Source organism: Mustela nivalis (assembly GCF_964662115.1).
Source record: "Mustela nivalis genome assembly, chromosome: 5".
NCBI lineage: Eukaryota > Metazoa > Chordata > Mammalia > Carnivora > Mustelidae > Mustela > Mustela nivalis.
Window position 1 is genome coordinate 72,243,341 of NC_139024.1, and position 26,654 is coordinate 72,269,994.

At 37.6% G+C, this 26,654-nt stretch overlaps 1 protein-coding gene across 3 annotated transcripts in view; it reads left to right on the forward strand.

The window, feature by feature from the left end:
• The window catches only part of THEMIS (thymocyte selection associated), a 183,317-nt gene extending 158,706 nt beyond the window's left edge, over nt 1-24,611 (forward strand). For 2 of the 3 annotated variants that reach the window (XM_082729874.1, XM_082729877.1), the window contains 2 exons: nt 10,694-10,847; nt 22,964-24,611. In XM_082729874.1, the coding sequence (XP_082586000.1) occupies nt 10,694-10,847; nt 22,964-22,995 (186 nt within the window). In that variant the 3' untranslated portion in view covers nt 22,996-24,611. The remainder of the gene's footprint in view (nt 1-10,693; nt 10,848-22,963) is intronic. The other variant, XM_082729875.1, reaches the window with a different exon arrangement.
• The last annotated feature ends 2,043 nt before the right edge of the window (nt 24,612-26,654 follow it).

The following is a 26,654-nucleotide window of genomic DNA, read 5'->3' on the forward strand; positions in this document are numbered from 1 at the left end:
ATAGGTGCTGGAGCTGACCCTTCAGTTAAAAGGAGCAAAAACAGCTGTAACAAAAGAATCAATTATCCTATCTAGAATATTTCAGAAATGGATTGTTTTCGAATATTTCTGATGTTTTGTGCTTCCATAGCTAAAAACAATGTAACTTCTCCTTTTGCAAACTTTAAAAACTTGCAAACAGAATTTCTAACCACTTACAAAATCTTCCACAGGATTTCAGCGTGTGTGTGTGTGTGTGTGTGTGTGTGTGTGTGTGTGTTTATCTTTTGAAAATGTATTTGGCAGAGAGAGAGAGAGAGCACAAGCAGGGGAAGCAGCAGGCAAGCAAGAGGGAGAAGCAGGCTCCCGCACACAGAGCAAGGGTCCCAGTGTGGGGCTTGATCACAGGACCCTGGGATCATGACTTGAACTGAAAGCAGACGCTTAACCAACTGAGCCACCCAGGGACCACTTCAGTGTGTTTTAAATCCCATAGTTAGGGGCAGCTGGAGGCTCAGTCGGTTAAGTAGCTGACTCTTGATTTCTGCTCAGAACATGATCTCAGGGTCCTGTAATGGAGCCCTGCATCAGGCTGTGCCCTCACTTGGGAGTCTGCTGGTGGACTGTCTCTTCTCCTCCCCTCTGCCCCTTCCCCTGCTCAAGTGCACACTCCCTCTCTTTCAAATAAATAGTGAATTAAAAAAATCCAATAGTTATGGACGCCTGGGTGGCTCAATCAGTTAAGCATCTGCCTTTGGCTCAGGTCATGATCCCAGAGTCCTGGTATTGAGTCCTACATGGGGCTCCTTGCTCCCGAGGAGACTCCTTCTCCTTCTGCCTGTCGCTCTTCCTACTTGTTCTTGCTCTCTCTCTCTCTTCTTGACAAATAAATTTAAAAAAAAAATCATTTGAAAAATCCAATAGTTAAATATTAATTAATTGACCCTCACTTTGACATCAGGGAAGATAGGAATTTACCAGCCAATTTCAAAAATATCTTTGCAAAATTAATAGGCATCATTGAAAAGATGTATCATGACTTACAGCAACTAACAATGTACTTTTCTCATTTGGATCTGTGTACCTTTGTGAAGTATCATTTTTAGCAGTGACAGCCATGAAAACCCAGTATATCAATCCACTGAATTATAAAACAAACCACTGAATTGCTATATCACAAAATGTTAAATCAAGATTTAAAAAACAATGAAAATGATTCAACCGTGTTTCTCAATACTAGTAATAAATAATTTTGCTTAAAATATTTTTACTTCAACTTTAATCAACTTTATTATTTTAAAATGTCTACTTTGAATTTGTTTTATAATGCACATGATATATTATCAGTAGAGTAAATATACCTAATTATATATGTTAGTAGAGTACATACATACATAATTTTATGTATATATACATGTGTGGCATTTATGTCTTATGCTTCAAGTTTTTATTAGGCACATGTAATCAGAGTAGTTCAGAGATCACTGATTTAGAGGTTGGCAGGAAAGAGAAAAGATGGCAAAACAGATGAGTGAATAAGGATCCAAGAGATTAAAGGAAGATGGGAAAACAGTGTTACTGGAGATTGAGGGGAAATTTTTTTTTTTTTCAAATGATGAGATGGTTATCAGAGTGACGTTCAGCAGAAAGCTCAAGAACTGTGAGATCTGAGAAAAGGCCATGGGATTTATGACTGATGGCTAAAAAGTTATTGGTGAAAATATTTTCAGTCAAGTGGTAAGAACAGAAACCAGATTGCGCTCTGTAAATACCCAGATATTAAGTGAGTGGGAGGGGAAGAAAAAGACCAGGAAGAATAGATTACTCTTACTAAAGCTTGGCAGAAAATGAATGAGGCAGTGGAGAGCGGGGTCAGAGAGTACAATGCAAGTGGGCAGAGTAATTGATAAAGTCAAAGGGGGAGTAGGGGGGAGTGTCTCAGTCAAAGCAGGAGGCACTGACTTTAGAAAGAAGACAGTACCCTTTGTAAGAAAGATGAGAGATCAAGTGCATTTCTAAGATGAGACAGGGAAAGCTGTGGGAATTGATTTCAGATGGCCACAATCTCAATCAATTACATGATTAAAGAACTTCCTAAGATTGCGGAATACCAGGCAGTAACTGCGAGCTTGCTAAAGGAGGGAAAAAATTGAAATATTGTCTCTGGACCCCTCACAAGGAACTCAAAGAGAGATCCTCAGATAACTAAGAAAACTTGAGGACCTGGATATCACCTGGCAACATAAGAGTTAGATGCATCATACTCATCAAAATCATTTCTAACTCAAATAATAATAGAGCAGTGTTTTACATCAGGTTGCCAGGAGAGATACCTTCCAAAGACTTACATGGAAGCCTGTGTTTTCATACCCAGAAGGTTAAAATGATTTCAAATGTAATTTTTTAAGAAATGAATTTAGAATACTTTTCCTAGACACAGAACTAATATGGTACACTGCCGTTCCCATCTGCCATCTGCAGCAAGTGTTGCTCTGCTGGACACTTTTCAAATGCTATTCATATGTCTACTGATTAAACACTAATTGCATGAAAAACTAATCTAAACAAAAAATATGTCACATACTTTATTCTACTGTAATTTCTGTTTCTCTAATTCAGACCAAGATTAATTTTCCTGCCCTTTGCCTACAGATTGCCCCCACGGCATCTAAGAGTTATAATTTTCCAATTAAAATAGGAGCTATGAAAGTTTGAACAATAGTTATGGAAATTAGTAATTTTACAGTTTGCAGGAAGACAAAATAAAGAGAAAGAAGAAAATTTATTTATATACAGAATTATTCCAGTGTCCATGAATCATTGTAAGTGAGCTGACCTTGGTATTTTGTAGGAATGCCCTGACCATAGCAGCTCTGATACAGCAAACCCTTTGGCTTGCTTGTCCATTATCTGGAGTGACGTTGCTAACGTCTTTGAGGGCTTGAGGGCAGCCAGACCTCTCATTTATCTCCTTAAGATTAATAAATGTACAGATTAGCTGTCTCTTCTGGCCTCATTTTCAAATAAAGATACATTGGTTAAGCCTTGCTTCAAGTGTCCATTTCATTTATGGCTAAATTTATAGAAGATCAGAATAGCAAGAGGCAGATTGAATTGAGCTTGACAAAGGGGTGTGAAGAGGTTCTTTACCCTGAGTACTCTGAAGGAAAATTCTTCAACTTGTTTAAATCAAACACGGTGTGTGATTATATTGAGTTCTTCCTGCGCTCATGAGCTAGGACTTCCTTTTTCCCAAGAGGGTGGTCAAATCAACATCAAATCAGAATGCTGGGACTTCTAGAAGTCAATCTATCCAGTTCCCTGTTTCCAGCAGGGAAGATAGAGAAAGAAGCAACTGAAATATATGCATACTAATAATATCTTTCCTTAATACATGATATGTTCTAGAAACATGTCTTTGAAAATGAAGGTTTAAAGGAGTTTTAACAATGAATGATTTCTTTCCCAGAGAACATGGAACAATCTTTGATATATGATGCCTGATCATAGTTCCAGTTCTCTAGTAGTTCCAGCAGGGAGGGATTTGTTTTCTTGGATCTGGTCTCAGTAAATTCAGCAGTTAGAAGAAGTTCTTGAAGGGCTGAGATGGAAAACTCATTTTTTTTTTTCCATCAGAGCAAGTAGGGAAGCAGATACAGGCTTTCCTCCACCACTCCCCATAGGCCAATTGCCTCTTTTCTGATCAAGAGAAAGAGTAGGGCAGACAGAAGACCCCAAATCTTCAATGTCCTGAACTTCTGGTAGTACTTGCAGTAGGCAAGAAAGGGATCTGTCCCACTTGTTCACTACAATTGGGCCAAGAGTGTATAAACATGATCTGTTATTACTGAGATCCCCAGTTAGCTGCCAGTTCAGAGTCCAGCCAGCACGGTCCCATTTGAAGAAGGTGTGTTTGGTTGAAGCAGGGTAGGGGAAGCCCTTGCTGAAGAGGGTAAGGGATACTAGCAAGGAGTCTGACATGGGAGGGCCACAGCCTGGAACTCTGGGATGGGCAGGAGAGGTGACAGTGGGCTTTTGATGCACTGATGAAACCCCCTAAAGCTACAAGGGACAGGAAAGGTGCCAAAGATGGTTCGTCAGGATTGGGAGGAACAAACTCAAAAGGACTCTCTTGGAGTTGGTATAAAGAACATATTCGGGACACCTGGGTGGCTCAGTGGGTTAAAGCCTCTGCTTTTGGCTCAGGCCATGATCCCAGAGTCCTGGGATCGAGCCCCTGAATCGGGCTCTCTGCTCCGCGTGCTCCCCCCCACTTCCTTCCTGCCTCTCTCCCTACTTGAGATCTCTGTCTGTCAAATAAATAAATAAAATCTTTTTTTTTAAAGAACATATTCTGCGTAAAAAGACAGTTTATTAGTATAGATGGATGATTTTATGAAACCTCACGTTATTGTCTGAAAGAGAGCACTGTTTGTATGGATGATCAACTTCAAATTATTTTTCAGTTTAGATTCTTGCTTGTTTAAATATTTTCCTCAGAAAAACCAAACATTTGCCTCCATTTAATTGGGTCTTTATAATGCACCATGAGAAATTTATTAGTTTTTTTAAACCACTTAATAATCTTCTGAATTATTTATGGTGATTCAACCATATAACAAACAAAAGAGAAAACACACATACACATTAAAAGACAGATGCATAGAGGATTACATGTTCTCTTGGAATGATAATTTGAATATTCAAACCTGTGTTTCTTATGATTGGATTTGGAACTTCATTTATTTATTTTAATGTATAGTTTCTGAATTACTGTTACCACTGTTCTTAAGTATAATTTAATTCTGAGGAAGAAAAGTTACTTAATGAGAAATTTCCTCCCAAATATCACTTGAAATGTCTTCTCACATATCCCTTGAATTCACTTTTCTGAAGTGAAAAAGTACAGGCTGTGGAAAGGAGCAGTTGTTTATATAAGGAGAGAAGAGGATGCTTTTTTTAGTCTGTTAGGAGAGTGATTGATTTTTTTTTTTTTTAACCAAGTAAAAAGTAAAGTACATTATCTGGGGTACTTTGTGTTGTGTAAAATGCGAATGACGGTTAGTCCCTGGGTCAAGACAGGCCCTGTGTGACTTTCTAAAAAAAATGAGTTTAGCCCTTGGGGAGAAAGGACACGAACGAATGTAATCACTAACCTGAAATCTCAATGAATTGTTTGGAAAAGGATGATTTTTTTTTTCCCAACAATATGGCCATAAGTAAGAGATGAAAGATGAAAAATGGATTTGAAAAAAGAAAATATTTGGGGGGGCAATATTTATTTGTTCCTTTCTCCTTCATAAGAAAAATATTCAGTGTCTTATAATTGGATAATTGCTTTCAACAGAAACCCTAAAAGCAATATGCAAACTATAAGCTAAGAATAACATGAAAAATAATTCAATTGTCATTTATATTAGCAGGCAGGATTATAACAACTCATTTCCAATGACAAGTTAAGTCAAAATTACACAAAACAAACAGGGTTTATTTTTGAACTACGCCTATAGAATGGTCAGAAAGACTTGATGTGTGCCAGTTCAAATTTATCTCTATTCCTCTCTATTCTGTGCACACATTTTATTTTTCTCGTTTTCCTCTGGACTTAATCTTCAGGTTGAAGGCTTGACATCATTGAAGTAGTACCTGGAAGAGTTTTATTTCTTCCATTATTGTCAGGTCACAATTTCTTCCCTAGGGAATATGGGGCCAATGTGTATACATACTAAGTTCTCAATTTCTCTAATATAACCATTCTTTGATTTATAATTTTCACAGAGAGTAACTAATCTAACTTGAGCCACAGAAATAGATGGGATACCGTATAGTGTTTGCGAGGATTGCCACAGGAAATTTATTTAAAAACACAAAATTTGCAATGTGTGTTTTTTTAACAGATCAAACAAGTTAAAATATGTGTTCCTTTCAAATACATACTAAGTGTTACTGTTAAAAGTGACTGCATATCACTTCTAACATAGGAACATGTGCCGATGTTGTATCCATTGATAGACTAGCCAAAGAAAAAGTCATAAAAATTAAGTCTATATTTATTCATGCATTTCTCCATTAATTTAGTATGTAGTTATTTAATACCTACTATATTTAAAACTCTGAGCTGGGGCGCCTGGGTGGCTCCGTCAGTTAAGGGTCTGCCTTCAACACAGGTCCTGACCCTGGGTTCTGGGATCAAGTCCCACAGGTGCTCCCTGATCAGCGAGGACTCTGCTTCTTCCTCCCCCTCTGTCCATCCCCCCACTCATGCTCTCTTTCTCCTTTCAATAAATAAATAAAATCTTTTAAAAATTGTTTTTAAAAAGCCCTGTGATAAGGACTGAGAACAACGAATAGTACAAGCATAGTCCTTATTCTGAGTGAGTTTATGTTTTAACCAGAGAGATAGACATTAAACAACAAACCAGGTATTATTTAATTATATTGTGAAAACTGTATCACAGTGAAACTACAAGGTACTCAAAGACTAGAGAACAAAGGTGCTGGCTAAATGCTACATGGTAAGGAAAACCTACAGGAATTTGAGACATACTTAGTAAAATTAAGGAGGAAGAGTTTGTGAAGAATGTTCTAGGCAAACAGAAAAGCTAAGCCTTAAGATAAGAAGGAAGAGTGGTGTAATGGTAGAGCTTAAAGACATTAGAATCAGAATCTAGAGTGCTGATCATGGCGCACAGGCCTAAAGTCATCTCATTTAATAAATCTCTCCTTATCCCTGGAGTCATAAACACATAGACAGTAAGTTAAGCCATGTGATCATTGGAATTATCCAGGATGGTACAAAGAAAACTGGGTCAATACCAAAACTTTGAGAAAGTCTTAACAGTCAATTGTTTAGGTAAAGAAGGTCAAACCAAAAAAGGGACTAAGAATGAGTAGTGAGAGAGGTAGGAGGGACATCAAAGCCAAGGAAAGGGAGTGACTAGACATGTCAAATGTTGCTGAGGGGTAAAGCTGCATAAAGGCTGACACTTTACTGGCCAGATGAAAGTTTTCAAACTGGGATGGATATTGTGTAGAAAACAAAGGAAAATGAACCTAGAAAGCTGGTGGATATAGGGGAAAGCAAAGGGATCAGTGGAGCTCGGATTCTGGTGAGGCCCAAGAACTATTGTAGTGGATAGAGCAGTATTGGAGATGGGAGCTTGGCTGGACTACAGACAATAAAGAATAAGAGATTAGGTGAGAGAGAGAGGAACACACTTAGTCATTTTGGAGGTGGAAAAGGTTATGACAGGTTTCAGGTCTGATTCTGTGGATGAAAGTCTAAGGTAGAGAAGTGTAAAGTTCATTTTTAATAAAGAGATCTGGTCAGGATATTGAATAGAATGTCTGTGCCAATGTGAACATCAACCAGGATCTTGGGGCTAGAAGGGAAAACTATGATCTAGTCTTTTTATGAAAGATGGATTGTGACTAGAGATTAGTAGATAGTTGGTTCCATTAAGAGGGGAGATGGTGCATAGCTAGCTGTCAGGAATATAAAAGAAGCAAGGATATATAGCAAGGAGGGAAGGAAACAATGGACAATACAACCTGAGAGTATCTAGGGTGTGGAGGAATAAGCAGCCATCTTTGTTTGCAAGAGAAATACTGTCTTCAATGGAGAATGGAATTTTAGTCAAGGTAGGGAGGTAGAGACAATGTTCTGAAATAAAGCTGAATATGAATATGCAGTGAAAATTGCAAACTACAGAGCAAAGTTCTGAAAGCACTGTGGAGGAATCCAAGGGATAAGAAAGAAGAGAGAGAAAGAGGAAGGGACTGATGATTAATGGAAGGTAATTGGGCAGTGAAGAATGGAGCATCGTGGGGAAAATCAATATCTGCTGGAGAGAGGGACTGACTATAAGTAGACAAGGTTGAAAGAATATGACAGGGTCAGTAGCTTAAGAAACATTTACCTCACATTACATTAGGACTAGGGAACAGGAGCTCATCTGTACCAAATAAAGGTAAGGAGAGAGTGGAAAACTTGACATGGCTTGACTAGATAGAGGAGACCCCATTGTGGGGGTTCCTCTAGAAAAATGGGGTTCTTAATTATTGAAATGCTAATTTGTTCATAAAATGCCCAATCTGCCAGAGGTTTGCACCCAGATGCACCAGGCCTGTGTAGTACTTGACCCATTATGATCTATCAGCCTTGATCTGCTCAGCCTTTCCAGTTACAGATTTCAGGTTTAAAAACTTTATTGAAGTTCTGTGTTTCTTCTTTGAAGTCTGGGGTATATTATAATATGTGAAATTCTCATGACCTTACATTTTCCCCTCAATGTTTTAATATTATCAATTGAAAGTGATAATTATTTTAATCCTGTCAATTGAAATTTTAATATTACCGATTGAAATTGCTATGAAAAAGCAAGAAGCTACCTTTCTTATTTAATCTAGTTTATTGCTCAGTATTGAAAAACTATGATTTAATAATCATCTAATCATTTGAAATAATAATATACTTTCCAAAGGCATCTAATATCAAAATCAGGAAAGTACTTGAATGCTGGTTGAATCTGCTTCTTTTCAAAGCTGTGTGCTAAGACAAACTATGTGTCAGGCCTGACAATAAGTTAAAAAATTCAAACTGAATGATGGACTTACATTTTTGTGGGCTGTGGATGAATCAAATATAAGTAGGTGTAGTCGTTTTGTTTTGATCAATGCTGATATTCAAATTCTGATCTTTTGAGTTACCCTCTGTAGTATTACCTGGATCCCAACTTTTGTTATTAAAGAAGGAATTTGAAAATTATCTACAAATGACTTACCACACTCTCATCTTTTAAAGGTTTTATTTATTTATTTGTGTGTATGTGTGAAAGAGAGGTAGCACAAGCAGAGGGAGTGGTAGGCAGAGAGAGAAGCAGGATCCCTGCTGATCAGGGAGCCCAATGTGGTACTTGATCCCAAGACCCTGGGATCATGGTCTGAGCCAAAGGCAGACACTTAACTGACTGAGGCACCCATGCATCCCACACACTCTAGCTTAATTCTCCACTTGAATAATTTAAGAAACTAGTTTAAACCATTTAAAGTCTGAGACTATGTCATATTTACATATTACATTTTATATATTACATTTGTTTTCTCATACCCAGTATCTGGGATTCTATAGATAAATGGCTCTTGGAGGGATCATTTATCTATTGCCACACAATGCTGTATACTTACCAGAAAAACTTAATGCATATAGCTAAAACCACATTATTTAGTCCTTGAAGCTGTGGGGGTTCAGCTGACCTGACTTAGTTTCAACTGATCTAGGCTGGGTTCACCCAGATATCTGGGGTTCCATTGGCTATTGACTGTCTCAGCTCTGAGGACTAGGGTAAACTGACTTTACTCTCTGTCCTGCCGAAATTCCAGCAATCTAGTCTAGGCATGGCATGGTCAAAGGACAAGAGTGATCAAAGTCAATTGTGAAAGTGTCTTTCAAGTCTCTGTCTATGTCCATGTGCCAATATCCTATTAATCCAGAAGAAGTCACATGTATGCGTCAAAAGTCAGAGTAGGAGGGCATGGCAAAATTACTTGGAAAGGACATGGATATGGAGAGAGGTAAAGAATTAGGGCTGTCAGTGTGACCAGTCCACCGCACTGAATGGGTTAATGAATTAATGAATTGTAGAGTGGCATGAAGAGCACTGGACTCCTAAAGGTTGGGAGACATATCCCTGAGGCTCGGCACCATTCATTCTGTTTATTTGGGCCAGTTATTTAATTATGGTGGGCAGTAATTTCCTTATTGGCCCTTTCCAAACTTTAAAAGCCTTTCAATCAAGCTTCTAATGAAGGTTTTAATAAATTTAATGCTACACATGGTCTGTAGGAGGAACTTAAGGAAAATGCTCATCATCCTTCCTTTAGTGAACCAAAATGGTTAATGTGGATGGCTAAAGTCGACTGGCTAACTTTGCCTGCATGAATCTAGAATACTATGTAGCCATATTTAAACTGAAAAAATTCTAATCTGAATTTGGATATGAAGCAAAGTGCCGAAAGTTCCATTTCCTACTTAGGTCTTTAGTTTTTGCTCCTATCTGATGATTCTTTTGAAGCATACAATATGATAGAATAACATCAAACACTATGACATCTCTTATATGGGAGATGTGTTTTAAGGTCCATTGATGTTGTGCGTTAATAATTCATTGTTAGGATGAATTATTATTCTTAAACTGACTGGAGGAGCTTTGTCAAGTTTGAATAATGCTGATACAAATGTGGGCTAATTTAAACTAGCTGTTATGATTTCGTTTATAAAAAGTCTACAGATAATGCAGAAATGAAACCTGCTCTTCATTATACAATATGTAATTATGTGATATATAATGAAATGCTGGATAATTTAACTATAATAATAAAAACCGAGTGAAAATGTTTTAAATGAAAAATATCTTCTAAGTTTCACAAGAAGAAAATGATATACTCAAATGGGATTTGAAGATGATTTTCCGAGTCTGAGATGACTTATTCTGGTCACTTAGATCATCTCAAAAATTCCATGCCTAGATTACCAAAATATATTGACGAAAGTGTAATTTGTAAGTCACTTTGACATATAGAATGTTCTGATTCAGATATACAAACATAACTTGCCATGTGATAAATGTTTATCCTTGTCATATCTCTGGGAAGCATTTATTTTGGACTGATAATTTACTTGTGGAATCAGTCACTCTGGCCTCTGTCATTTCAGAGTCTCCATGTAGACATATCCAAGAAACCGCGCTCAAATCAAGCTGGCCTGGATTCAAAAGTACCAGTTGGTTGTCAGAGTGATTTGACCGAATTGGAGAAAGAGAGAAGCAAGAGTGGGGCAGCTCAACTAGCAGCCCCTAGTGTAACCACAGGTCAGTGAAACCACATGTCACTGGTTTTAACTGTTTACATGCCACAAGCCTAATTTACAGATTCTAACTTCCACTTTGCTTGGAATATAAGGCTCTGTCAATGTGACTGCCTCAACTGCAAATCTCACTGAAATGTTTTAGGGGTTTCTGGGTTCCCCGCCCAACTCTTGATTTCAGCTCAAGTCATGATCTTGGGGTGTTAAGATCCAGCCCAGTGGTGGGCTCTGCATTCATTCGGGAGTCTACTTCAAGATTCTTTCTCTCTCTGCACCGCACCCTGTTGTGTGCACTCTCTCTCTCTCGAATAAATAAACAAATCTTTAAAAAAAGAAATGTAGTTTTTTAAGAAAGATTTTATTTATTTATTTGACAGAGATCACAAGTAGGCAGAGAGGCAGGGCAGAGAGAGAGGAGGAAAGAGGTTCCCTGTTGAGCAGGGCTCTGGGATCATGACCTGAGACGAAGGTAGAGGCTAAGGTAAGGTGCCTGAGCCACCCAGGAGCCCAAGAAATGTAGTTTTAAGTGCAGTATAATATTAAACACAATGATAGGTCTGTTGATTTTTCCTTTTTATTAGAGTTTTCTCATTTATGGTTTTCACAGCCAAGAAGTGTTTAATATTGCTTGTATTATCTTGACAGTAATGTTTTTAAATTTTTGGTAGAATTAAAAAAAGGATTAATGGGGTGAAAAAAGGTTATAGTAATTGAGATGTCTTTAACTTAAAGATGCGTCAGATAAATAACCTAATATAGATTTGAATTACAATAGTTTTGTTTCTAGAGATGATGATCTGATGTTTTTTGTCTCTACTAAAAGCAAAACAAGAGTAAATGGACTTCCGGAGAAGTTGACAGCGTTCAGACTAACTTCTATATTGTAAAAATCTGGGATGAGTTAGCAAGGGAAATGAGAATTTCCTTTCTTGGATATATTTTAGACACACCAAAGCAGCTCAATTTCTATCACACTTTATCTTTGAAACTTCACATTTCGTTTGTAGGAAAATGGAAATTGTAATTATTCTTAAGCATATGGTTTGTTCCTTTCCCCTCCTTATTTGGTTTTCTAGCTAGGACTTTTTTTTTCCCCCTCCAAGGGCATGTAAAAGTCAAAACACTAGATATAAAGTCTCTGAAGTGTTTCTGCTCAAACTCTGTCTGTACAATCTGGGTTCTTTCATGTAGTTAGCTTACTGGCTTTTGACACTTGTATAAAAATATCCCATAGAGCTTTTCTTACTGCCTTTTCATTGACTCTTGTCGAGTGATAAAAATGAAATCCTGGGAAGGGCTTTGAAAACCACGCATATTGCAATTCCTGTAAATTTCAAATACTAATCAAGCATGACTATAAAGAAACAAGTACTGCAGTGAATATTGCTACAGCTTGTTGAGTCTCAAGCCATTATTAATTCATTGAAAACTTTTTTTCCTCCGTTAAGATTATGGATCCTAAAAAGTACCAGATAGTGAAATTCCCAAGATCAAAGTTTTTGTTTCAATCATGGGAAACTTATCTGATCTACCCTGTGTGTGTGTCTTCCCAGGCTGGTGTGGGACAGCCCCAGCCTTGCCCCCTGGATGGATAGTGCCTGGGGTGTTCCAGACCAGGGCAGCACCTACTGGAACATGTTGCCTATAAGTGGTGACTTAAGAAAAAAGAAGGCTTGGAATTACAGTAGTGGTTTTTTTTTTTTTTAAGATTTTATTTATTTGTTTGTTTGTTTAATTTGAGAGAGAGAGAGAGAGCACAAGCAGGGGAAGCGGTCGAGGGAGAGGAAAAAGAAGGCACCCTGCTGAGCAGGGAGCCCAATGCAGGACTCAATTCCAGGATGCTGGCATCATGACCTGACCCAAAGGCAGATGCTTAACCAACTGAGCCACCCAGGCGCCCCTATAGTAGTGGTTTTAAGCAAATGAGACTCCTAACTTTATTTAAGAAGAGTAAAATGACATTTCCCTATTTAGGTTATTTTCGACATGCATTTATTTAGAAACTATTTATCATGTTCACTTGGGAAATAGCTTCAAAAATACAGAAGTCAGGTGTAACAAAAATAAAATTTTTCAAACTTTGTTTTTGTCTTGTACAATGCAATATATATGTCTTTATTTGGCCAAAAGAAAAAAGAAAAAAAGACTCCCTGGATCTCTATTTAACATTTCCATGTTCCCTAGTTCGCCGATCTCAGAATATCCAGTAGCCACCATGGAGTTCAGGAGGAGCAAATGATACCCCTTCTGAACTTTCCCCTTTTTCATCCTTAGACATAAGTCAGTTCTTTCCTAAATTCTTTTTGGGCGAGAAGGGCAAGAGTCTTTGTAGTACATCCCGGACAAAAACCAAAATTCTTATGAAGACCAGGGTGCTGCTTCTCCAGGTTTGCTCCTTCTGGACAACCAGATCTTACTCTTCCAGTTAGATGACGTAGAACCAATTCAAATGTGTATCTAATAATTATACCAAAGGAAATTCTTTATTTTGGAATTGAACAGAAATAACTAGAAGATTGGCTGTGAATGGCTGCACACACACCATGGGAGGAGAGTTTGCTCTACTGCAGCCTGGAGGGCAATAAATTGCAACTCAGGATCACTGCCGTTAGGCCTGGCTCCTCTTCCCTAAGCAACTGATGAAAAGGCTTCACCCAATCTCCTGCATGACCTTCTTCTGTGGGTCCTTGATTCACTCTGGTTGCTTGGCAGCTTGGCAATGCCCACATCTTATTTTAAGAACCTTGTTATTAAGTCTGTACATTGTTTTGTCCATAAATTACTAAAAGAACAGTCTTCTGAAAGTAGGATGATTAAGTGGCTAACCTTTGGAGTCTGAACTCAGACTGCTGGGTTAAATCTCGGCTCCCACTTGCGAGCTGTATACCATGAGCAATTTGTTAATGTCTCTGTCTCTTTGTTTCTGAAATCGGGTTAATAACAGTACTACACCATCGGCTATTTTGAAGACTACATTAGAGGAAATAGGTTAAAGTTCATATAGGACATCATAGACTCCAGTTGAGGCGTAGCTGTTAGAACTAACTTCTGCATCTTTATGAGCTGGTTGCTAAGAAGAACTTGGCTTCCGGATGGTATCTTCTGCACAGTGCTGGCTGTGCCCACGTGCTATGGCTCTTGTGGTTCCTCATGTTCTGTTGGCACCTTTTCCCTTTGAAAATTGTATCCTCCTGGGAACTCCGTGGCCCCTCGGAATTCCGTGGTCATGGACGGCAAGTGGAAACCTTCTTTGAAGATGAATCACTGACTCCTCTGAGTCCAAGAAACAGTGCAATTTTTCAGAGGCCTGGAAGTCCTGATCTTCCCTAATGGACAACTTCCCTGCCTTCCCCCAGCCTCAGTAGTTGAGGAAGAGCACAGGACTCCACTGGTTATTATTTTTGGTAGACCACATGTGTGAAGACCCAATGTTTGTTTTCAGTGACTTGTTTCATGCCTCATTCCCTGGTTAGGACATTTATTGTGAAATGATCTCAGAAACAACTCATAAAGCAGAGGGACAAAAATAGGTCTGAGCAGAGGGGGAAGCTGAGTCATTATACAGTCATGACAAAGACCTTTGCTGATCCCACTGGAAGCTGGTGTGGCTCTTTGGAGTTGTGCTGAGTTGAGATGAAGGGCCAGACCTTTATAGCTCCTGCATCACTCAATCACTGGATACTGCAGCTTCTAAGAAGGATTGTGGGTGAGGTGGCTTCCTTCAGTTGAGGGCAAAGTCTCATGGCATCAGAATATGACCAGCAAGCTGTAAAGAGGATCTGATTATTATGTAGGTCACTCATGAATTGCAGAGATCGCTTCTGGTGGTCTGACTGACTGAACAGGAGTTTCCTCCTTCTGTGTCTTTTAGAAACTGCACTCTGCCAGAAAAGATAGTCATTTAAATATGCTTATTTGTTTTTGCCCTACATAAATGTTCCCCACTGAGCAAATTTTATACTCTATCCTGAACAAAGTTATCTAATGGAATTTCCTTTCTTTTGAAACTTCAGATATGTCCTTCTAATTATTCCTCCATCTTTAGATTAAATTCATGCCATGACCTGTCCTCCATAAATTCAACTTGTCAAGTAGTGAGAAGACCCTTAGGCCAGAAAACAAAAAGCAGACACCCTAAGGTCTAGTCCCTGCTCTGCCACAGTTAGATGTTTTGCCCTTCATAGACCATTTCATTTTCCTGAGTTATACTTTCTTCACCCAAATAGGAAGCATACCAAGTAATCTTTGTGCCCTGTCAGTTCTGAATGCATGGGATTCTGTGGTCTATTCTGATAACCATCGAGCAATACAACTGTTGGTCATCCTTAAGTAAGATTCACATAGAAGTAATTCACTACAGGTAGGAAGCTACATATTGTGGTACATTAAATAAGGGAGAGAAGACAAGCTCCATGGAAAAATTCATCACTGAGGTCAAAGTAGAAGCTACAAATGAAGAATGTATCCACAGAAAAATAAATAATTTTGAAGATTTTATTTATTTATTTGAGAGAGAGAGAGTGAGCAGGGAGAGGATGAGAGAGACAGAATCTTAAGTAGAATCCCAGCTGAGCACAGAGCCTGCTTTGGGGCTCCATCCCATGATCCTGAGATCATGGCCTGTGCTGAAATCATGAGTCAGATGCTTAACCCACTGAACCACCCAGGTGACCCCCAAAATTTTTATACTGGGTTTTAACTTAACCTTAATATTTGATCTAAACTTTAGCTTTTACTTATATTATGAGAAATAAAACATGAGGTGGTTCTGTATGAGAACGACTTTGAGAATTAGACAAGACCAGTGCTCCGTCTTAAAGACCTTGACTGATGAATGACAGAATACAGGCCATCAAGAGACAGGTAATTTCGATATCATAAAACATATTACTGTTTCACAATCTTAATAAAAGCACACTTCAATAAATCAGCATTAATGTAAATAGTATATAATTCCAAGCACAATAATTACTTTTACTCCAAAGACTAGAAAGCCTGTTACATAAAATGTTGGATAACTTCAAACTGGTAATGAAAAATCTGGTATATTATTCACCCTTCTATTTAACAACAGTGCAGATTTTTCATCATACAAACAAAACAATGACATGGTAGAATTTCTTTCCCGTTTCTAGGGAATACTGTCTTAGCTTGGAAGTACTGACAGCCCAGAGTAAAATGTTATAAGATTGCTCTTCATTTTAGAGCAACCTACTTCTCTCTTCTCAGAAGGTTTAAATGTAAAGAATATGCTGGAAGGAGAACCCATAGTCATTTCATTCTTTCAACAATCTTGAAATATCATTTCCTATTAGGCAGTTGTGTGAGTACTGACAGCCTTGCCCCTCCTCTTCCCTAGAGATTAATTTATTTCCTGCAGTGCTTGTTCTTCATGAAAAATCGGACTCGTCAGCCTTGCCCAATGGGAGATCTCATCAGCAGAATGTTAATTATAAAAGTAAAATTATATACCATATTGAAAGGGAAAAAAAAACACTTCTCTAAGCAAACAATCTTTTTCAGGTCATTTCATTTCTTCTCTTTTCTTTTCACTCCATTCTATCCTCAATCTGTGGCTAGACAGGAACATCAATCACTGGGGAAACATTCTGCAGGATAGTGAAGTACAGAGGGAAATATGCAGGCTTTGCAATCAGGCAGACCTAAGACTGAACTCTTATTTTGAAGAGTGTCACATTTCTTGTGATTTTGTTTCTTTATCTGTAAAATGAGAATAAATATGCCTGCCTCACATGAAATTGTGCATGCGAGTGGCACAGAGTAGACACAAAAAATTTATTATTATTGTTATCAAGACTCAATCAACAGCTTCTGGTTAGCATTGTACTGATTGCTGTGGCATCATATTAACTGTGTCTCATGTGGGTTTACCACAGAATCTATCAGAAATTTGAAGAAATACAGCTTCCGGCTGTCAGGAGTCAGGAGTGTTAGACCAGGATGGATTATTGAGCAGCTTGTTTGAAGTCCTGTCTTCCTCTCCACTTTCTTTTTCTGTTCACTCCACTCATATAGTTTTCATAATGCTCACTAAATTCTTAGAAACCCATTATTTTTTTCACCAATAAATTCTTGAGATAACCTAAAGGCTGTTTGCTAGTAATTTTGTATCTCCCTACTAGGACTTGACACTGCACTTGAGTTATATTTTTGAAAATTATTTTCTCTGAAATAAATTTTGTCAATTTCTATTTGATTCCATCTCAGAAATGAAACATTGGTGAATTAAATCTTGAGACAAAGAAGAGAATAGAATGACAGCAAAAGAGGGATGAAGTTGAGAAATACTAAATGAAAAATCAAAGTTAATTTTTTAAACCCAAAATGATCACTATTTTCGTACTGTAATTATGGTTAAAAGATCTGTTTAAGTAAATTAATTTTTTCTTGTTTTCCCTGTATTTTCTTATGATCTGAGTGTGACACTAGAGAGAGCAATCAAAGCATTATATGATCAAGCAAAAAAAAGAGATGTCGTGGTACAAATTCATATACTACCTGAGACCTAAACCACAAGGTTGCTTATAAGCAGAGATGAGCTGCATGCGTGGTGTGCAAATTGTGATAGGTGGTATTCTTTCATAGGGCAAAATCCTACTGTTCTCCAGATCAATGACAGTACCTTAACCTATGTAGAACAGGGAATTGGATACATATGGTGACCTCTGCCTTTGACTTTTATGGAATCATGCACAAATCATTGATTGATCCTTTTTAATGATAAATGCTTTTTTCTTTTACAGTATGTTTTTTAAATAATTTTTTAAATTTTTTTATTAACATGTAATATATTATTAGCCCCAGGGGTACACATCTGTGTATCACCAGGTTTATACACTTCATAGCACTCACCATAGCACATATCTTCCCCACCACCCTCTCCCTACCTGCCTCTCCCCCACCCCCCTGCAACCCTCAGTTTGCTTTGTGAAATTAAGAGTCTCTTACAGTTTGTCTCCCTCCTGATCCCACCTTGTTTCATTTATTCTTTTCCAACACCCACACCTCCCACATTACCTTTCAACTTCCTCATATCAGGGAGATCATATGATAATTGTCTTCTCTGATTGACTTATTTTGCTAAGCATAATACCCTCTAGTTCCATCCACATCATCACAAATGGCAAGATTTCATTTTGATAAATGCATTTTTAAACTACAGTTTACTTCTAAAAAATAAGTTTTTGAGTCTCTCCCCAATTCCCTAATTATTTTTATAATTAACTTTCAGTTCCTTTTTCTTTACTTCTAACCTTTTTTCTTGTTGGCAGATGAGGATCTTGCTTTTATCCATTATTCCAAACCAATTCTGTTTCTCATTTTATTAAAGAAATCTGTTTTTATTCTGATCAATGAACAAAGCAAAAGAAAAAAGAACAGATGACAATAACTCTCAAAACCTATTGCACTGATTCTCTAAGTTCTTCTGTATAAAAAAATTCACTTAATGAGCATGTTAAAAATACATATTCTTGGAATCTGCTCTCTAGAGAAAAATGGGCAAACTAGCAGTGGGAGAGTCTGTCCCATTGCCTGTTTTTGTATGTCCATGAGATAAAAACGTTTGTTTTTTTCATTTTTAAGTGTTTGAAAGATAAAAAAAAATATTTTCTGGCACATGAAAATTACATGAAAGTCAAATTTCATTATCTATATAAGGTTGACTTGCAACCAAAGCCACACACATTCATTTAATGTTGCCTATGGCTGCTTTTATACTGTATCAGCAGAATTGAGTGATTTTGACAGAAACCATATGTAAAGCCCAAGATAATTACTGTTGGAACCTTTAGAATAAAAGTTTTCCAACCTCTGCTCTTAACAGTCTGATTCAGTAGTTCCTAGGTAGAAACTAGGAATCTCTTCTGACGTGTCTTTTGCAAGACTGTGAGGCAGGGAGTCTTTGGACCACACTTGGAAAAACAATGAGGGAGAAGAGTTATGAAAAACTCTTTCTTCCCACTCATCACACCCACTCTCTCAGCAAATCCTATTGGTTTTATCCTCAAGCAATATCTAGAATATGACTTTTTTTTTTTTTTTTTTTTTTTGCCATGTTTACTGTTGTCAACCAAATCTAAGCCATCATTATTTCTTGTTTGGATCTTGTATCACAAACTTCCTTCCTAGTCAGTCTGCTTCTGCCCTTGTCTCATACCATCCGTTCTCAATAGTAGCCAGAGGGAATATGTGAAAACCTTAGATCATATAACACCTTTCTACCAATCCCTCCAATGATCTCTGTACTTCTCTCCCCATTCCTCCCTACCTACCTACATCAGCCCCCAGCTGTTTCTCCAAAACTAGACGTATGCTCCATCCTCGACACCTACCCAGACTGTTTTTTTTTTTTTCAAGTGGTGTAATCTTCCCACAGAGAGTGACATGATGTCCGGCGTCATCTTCTGTAGATCTTTCCTTAGCCACTGCCTTCTTAGTGATCCCTTCTACAGAGACTTTACTTAAAATTCTAACCTTCCTGTCTGGGGCTGCCTGTCTCCCATATGCCATCCAACATACTGTACGTTTTACTTCTTTACTTTACACCTTTCTCACATGAAAGTACCATGGAGGCAGGGATTTGTATCAATTTGCTGTATCCTCAGGTTCTAAAAGAGTGTCTGCCTTGTTGTAGGTTCTTGGTAAGTATTTCTTGACCAGAGAAATGAGACCCAGACTCCCATTTTGAATTTGGCAGATAATGTGTGAGAACCTTCAAACATTTCTTGTGTGCAGAAACAGTTGCCAGGAGTATAAATATAAGACTTGCCTCCAGAAAATGGTGCTATATGATGGGAGGAAGAATAAAGCAGATATTTCAATCTCAACCAATGACTTAAATACAAAAGATCCTAAGAAAAGGCAAGGAGAGGATTGGTACTGTTGTGAGAGTGGGTAGGTACATGAGTGAAAATTCAGTTGAAAAGGTTCAGAAGAGATTCCAGAAAACCGCATTTTGCAGCTGAGTTGCCCCCTACAAGAAACAGATGCGCTTTACTTCAGGTTCTACTGTTCATCATCAGCTGGAGCAATTTGAGGAGACTGGATCCCAAAGTTCCTCAAAAGGAAAGTGAGCAGGGTCTGACTAGCGATGGTTCAAATTCACTCTTTAGGAAGCATTGGCTCTAGAAGAGAATGTAAAGCAATTTTAGATATACTTGAACTTGATTTTTATAAAGGAAGAGGAAATGGAGGCTTTTCTTTCACCTTAATCTTCTCATTCAAAAAATTCATCTGATGTTACGTATATAAAGCTTTATTTTGTGGATTGAATAGTAGGCTATTCTTACAAAGATGCAGATTTTCACTACCAGAGGATACTTTTTAGAGAGGAAGACAAAACTAAACTGCATTGTTTATCTGTCCTTCTGTGGATGAAGTGTTTGGCTTGATCTCAAAGGAGTGTGCTCGATTCCACACTCCTCCGTTAATTTGATCATTTAAGTAAATGTGAATTCAAAAGCAATCAGTGAATATTCAGCTCAATGTCAGAAACATCACCTCCATGTTAGGTTTGTCACATTTCCGAAAGGAAGAGTTGATGAATGCTGAAAGAGTTGAAGCTTTTAAATCAACTAGAATTTTAAAATATAAATTATTGTCAGGAAAATCAGTTCCTGCATGCATTGAGAATCTTACAGTTTAACACAATAAAGAACTCGGTTTCTATTCAATGTAAAATCCATTCTGTCAACCTGAATCGGCCACAAGAACACAAGTGTTATTTAGGGCCTTCTTACACTGGATGGAAGATTGGGCTAGATCAGGCAAGGAAAGGCAACTTGTAAGGTCCCTTCCAAAACAAAGATTATTTAAATCCTATTATTTTATTTTGAGATAATCTGATTATTCTGATTCCCTCACCTCCCGTTTTTCTGCTTAACTATGTCCTATCTTAAATCAGTTTATTGACAAGGGAGAGTGAGACTAATAACTGTCAAGATGACAGATTGAACTTTCAGACTTCAGGCTTATTATAGTTTTATGTGAATATGAGATGATGATAATAGCAGGTAATATTTCTGTAGCACTTTACGTTGTGCAAAGCACTTGCAGGACCATTATTTCGTTTGATATTTCCTCAACTCTGTGATTCACTTATTACTATCACAACTCATTTCCTGATAGAGAAATGGAATTCAGACATTCCACCAGATATACAGCCTGTAGGTCTTAGAATTAGGAATCAGACCTAGTTCTTCAGATTCCCCTTCTCTGTCCTACAATATCTTGATTTTATTTGCCCTCCTCCCCTTCCCCAAGAAAAACAATACTGTAGGAGAAATAATGTTGTTATCCCTTTTTACAGATAAAGTCACAAAGATTGTAGGTGATAGAAGTGGGAATTAAATCTGGGCATACTGCCTAAAAAGCCCGTGTTCTTTCATCTATAATGTATACTCGACGGTGGGTAGTTTTATTACTGCTTGTGATGTGAGGAAGACCTAAAAATCTAAAGGTAGCAGCTGGGGCTAGCAGATAATGAGAGAGAATAAAATCAAGAAGACTATGGAATCCAGGCTTTCTCTCTTTAGGCCACGGACTACCCACATCCCACCATGTACTCCCAACCCCAGCCCTAGTTAACACTGGGAAGTGTTGACACAAGAACATAAATTGAGATTTCCAGGGAAATTAACACGGGGTGTGGAGAAATTCCACTTCTTTCTGCTTTGACATCTCTTTTCTTCTTCCCCCGTTAGTCTATGAGCTCCTCAGAGGTCACAAAGCTGTATTTTGTCTTTATATTTCACACTTATAATAAAAATAGCTAACAGTTGGGGAGACAACTTAAACTTCTTAGTGTTAAATGTAAAATTCTTTACATCTGTCGGTTCATTTTATCTTTGTCATAACCCTGTAAAATAGGAATTATTATCCCTTCCCCCTTCTTCATTTTAAAGATGAGGAAATGAGGTGCATAAAGGCTAGGTAACTTCTTTAAGATTACAAAGCTAGTATATAGCAGAAAAGGAAAAAAGAAGGAAGGAAGAAAGGAAGGAATGGAGGGAGAGAGGAAGGAAGGGAGGAATGAAAGAAGGGGGGTGGTGGGAGGGGAAAAGAGGGGAGAGAGACAAAGAGAGAGGGAGGAAGAGAAAGAAGGAAAAAACAAAAGGAAGAAGAGAGAGATGGAGGGAGGAAAAAAGGAAGGAAGAAGTGGAGGGGAAAAGAGGAAGAAAAGGAGGGAAAGGAGGGAGGAAGTCATAGGCAAATGAAAGCTCAGAGTTAAGAGCCTCAGAGTGTTCCTCTTCAGGGTCATGTGACTAACACTTCACAGATCACTAGTACAACGGAAGTATGGGAAAGCAAGAGAGGACTGGTCTTCTGTACCTCTTGACCATTAGAGTGCATGCTGTTAGAATTTTTTTAAACCACCCATCCCCCATGTTCCACAAAGCCATAATGGAAAGGAATGAAGTGTCTTGCTTGAACACACAGAATTCCTATCTGCAGTGTAGCTTGCTTTCCTTGAGGGTTTGATATGATGTTATTGTATGTTAATGTCAAGTCCGAATATGCTCATGAGAGGGTAGGTCACTCTGCTTATGCTTGAGACCTGTTCAGTTTAACGTTTATCATTGCTCTTTTCCTCCTCTGCAGTCTTTAGAACTCCACTAGGTTTGGGCTCCATTCTGTAGGCATCGTGGCACAGCCAAGGTGATGGGTCTGCAATCGGACACTTTTAGAGCACAATCAAGCTTCAGTCTCTTATTTGCTGTGTGATTGCTGGGCAGGTCTCTTCATTGCAGATTCGGTTTTTTACCTTATGCTACCTGCACACTGGAGTTTTTATAAAGATTAACTAAAATGTAAAGAAAAGCACTATGTAGCCAGAGAAACACTTTGCAAATTTAAGGTATTATGTCCAACCTCATAGAAATTTCTGCCTTGAGTTTACATTTCTTCCTTGTTTAATTTATTTTACTTCAGTTTTGTTTTTGTGTGTTTGCCTCCTCTTAATGTGCTCCCAATTATTTTTCAAAAAACATACATGCCTGTGAGTGTACTATAAATAGTATTTGAAAGCACATGGTTTCTTTCTTGACTACTTCCAATACATATTGCTGATGAACCCCTCTTATTTTTCTTTATTTACAGAAATATTCAAAAGTAAAAAACATCAAAAATAATGAGATGCCACTGAAGCCAGCTGGGCAGTGAACATAAATGTTACAATGGAAAAGTAAACTTAGCTTTCAAGTGAAGACAACTGTTCCCCAACAGACCTCAGAAGAAACTGGCCACTGCAAAGGAAAAGAAAAAAAACAACCTCAAAAGTTTTAACAGATAATACTTAAAGAGAAACCTAAGATATGGGATTCACATAGTCTATTCTGTTGTGCCCAAATCTGTATATACTGCTGTATTGTTACTTAGGACATATTTATTTAATGTGCATACTTTTTTGCAGTTCTTATTGTCCCTTCCACTCATGAGGCAATTGAAAATTAATTTTATCTTTCAGTTTCTGAGTAAAAACCAGTGGAAAATAGAATGAAAGCTCACCAAATATTTTCAGTTTTTCAGGATTTGCTTTGCCATTTTTCTAGAATTATCATCATTTGTGCTAAAAATAACTTTAAAAGATAATTATAACTGAGAGTGATTTGAGATACCTAAGTATCTTATCTGATCTCCTTGGAGCTGTGAAAATTTGTTTGATTTCACATTTTCAGTTTGTTTGTAAATAAGTGTTTGAGGCTTAATAGCCAAAACTATCATGAGTCATGGGAATTCTCTGTAACTTTCTCCCCTGATTCCTAACAACCAGAGTTCATAACTGCAGTATCACTGAAAATCTGATAATATGCTATATTTTTAATGTACTGTATACTAGATAACACTTTAGATGGATGCTTGTTAAGACTATAAGAAAACAATCTCATTTATGTATTGTTATGTATTAAGTTAGAGGGACAATATTATTTTGCCTCTAGCCAAATGAAGAGACAGAGAAATGATCTTGTTAGTTACACAGGAATTTAATGGCAAGCTTTGGGCTTTGTTCGTAGGTCATGCTCCATACAAAAATTGTTGGTTAATCCCCTATCTCATAATTATTTTGTATTAGATAGAAAAATTTTTCATTGGTTTAGTACCAAAGAATTTTGGAAGACAACAAATCATGAAACATCTTCTCAACAGGAAAACAAAAACAAAAACGCAGTAAGAGATCTTTCACACAGTGTTTATATTCTGATTATAGCTTACTTCCCCTTACCTGTTTTTCTTTTTAAGCGGAAATGAATTCTGATTTCCAATACCCTAAAGATCATTTAGTGACTTGATGTGATGTTATAGTTTGTTATTTATAACTTCTGAATTTTCTGAGGTGGTTTCACCTTTTCTTATTTTTCTGGTTTGTGTCCATAAGAACAAGAACTTTTCAAAGCATTTGAATTCCACAGAAAATCCTTTCTCAACTGAGCAATGTTGGCAAACTCCTAAAACTCATAGGCCAATTTTCTGTTTTCCAAAAAACAGTGAATAATTAGTGGTTTTCATTTGGTATATGAGAACAAAAAATTATTACTTTTAGTAAGTAGAGTCCTCTGATAGGAAAATAAAGAGAATGCATGCCTTAGGTTTGGTCATTAACCACCTGGGTCTTTCTAGGGGACATCGTCTATAAACTTCTCTAACTTAATACAAATCCTTTTAGGTACTTTGCTTTGAAAAGTGTTAATCAATGTCAAGTTCATCTGTGGAAGATTTTGGAAGGTTGAAAATAAATTTTCTAACTTTCTTTTGTGTGTATGTGTATGTCTGTGTCCTTTATCATGTTTAACTGTGGAATGACTCATCCTATTAAAAACTAAGTTAAAATTCTTTAACTGGAATTGAATTCAGCTTTTCACTAAGAAGAAGGCCTCCTGTGTTAAAGAAGCCACAGCAGGAACCCAGAATTTGCCCTTCTGCTACAAGCAGGGATCCAGAATGCTGGACACAATGACCAAAGTTCACAGTATGGTCAGGCTGTATAGATAGCTGCCAAAACTCTCAATTATTAGTATTGCCCTCCTCTTAATAGAAACAGGCAAGCAACTTTATGAAGGGGATGAAAGGGAGTGAGAAATGAACTAAAGGTAAATTTTTTTTTGAGATGTGTTTGGCTCTTATAATCAGGACTTTAATATAAAAAGTGTTTGTTTTAAGATCAAGGTCAACATTAATGAGACTTCTGGATGTTTATCCAAAGGCTCAAGATACATGTACTTCTAAAGGGAAGAGGATATATGAAATTTGTGGGACTATCTCCCAAGAAGCTGGAATACTAACAACTGAATCTGATAGAATGAACATATAAAAATACTTCCACAATTTTACCACTTCTACTGCTTCCACTTGTACTAACCCTATAGCCAGTCTCCTATTCTCACTGCCAATTGGTCTATTCTTAAATGAAGTGGCCAGTACGATCTCATTAAAACACATTTAAAAAAACCACACACATACATTATTTTACACCACATTGCTTCCCACCTCACTCAAGAGTAAAAGCCCAAATTCCTAAAATGATCTACAAAGTCCCACATGATTTATTGCTGTCACTTCTCTGGCCTCTTCTCAGTCAATGATCTCAAGCCATGCTGGCCTCCCCACTGCTCATCCAACAGGCCATGACAGTCTGGCTTCAAGGCCATCACATTTGATTTCTCTCTGTGAGAAATGCTTTTTCCCAGATATCCACACACTTCAGTCCCTTGGGTACTGTACAAATGCCTGCCCAGAAGACACTTCTTCAAATTATAACCTCAACCCCACTTGGTTCTTCTTATCTCCTTCCACACTTTATTTGACTTTCCTCCCTAAGGATTATTCCTATCTAACATGTTATATATCTTCAAATCTTTGAGGGGGGCACTGATTTCTGCCAATACATGTGGGATATGATTTGCTCTATGTTCACAATATTGGTAAGAAGAAAATGAAGAAGGGGTTCAAAGGATTCATCTCAGCTTTTTCTACTAGAATAGCTCTTGCTCCACAGACCAAGGGACCATTGCTGTGGTTCCAAGAGCCACTATGTATGTCTATTTTGATTATAACTTGAGAAATGAGGTAACGACCACTGGTAGTGTCTATGGAGCCAGTAAGCTTACCGTGAAATAGACTTGGCCCAGAAGACTCCATCTATTACTTGATCTACTTTATGAAAGGATAAACTCAAGCACTCTGTGCATGGCTGCTATTCTTATTTATTTCATACTCTGTCATTAAGGTACTGAAGCAATGCTAAAGAATGGGAGCTAGCTACATACCCCTTTAGGTGACCAGAAAGATACTTGTACTGAGAGGCTCTAGCCTCTCTGGCTTCCCTATTCTGATGTGACTGACACTCTTATCACCTTCTTGTCATTTCTTAGAAGAGTAAAAATGATTGGGCACATGAGATGCCGCACCTGCACGTCTGAAGCTTCCAGAGTTATCCTTCTCACATAGTGCCCCTATCTGCTTTCTCCCTTTTATTAAAGCTGAATAAACCTGATGCTGGGTGAACCTATGGTGTCTCATATATTTGATGAACAACTTGAAAGAGAGATTCAGTGGTGTTTTCCTTTCAAGAATACAAAGGAAACAAAAAATATATAATAATTTTTTTAAAAGTTAGACATGTAGAAGAGAAAGTTAATGATATGGTAGACCTTAAATTATGCAGAATGCATCAAAGAAGGAGAACAGAAAATATAAAAAAAGATGTTGAAAGATGTTGAGATGAGTTCAAGAAGGCATTGCATTTATGTAATTAAATTAAGAGAGTGGCATAAGGCTGATGTGAGGCAATATT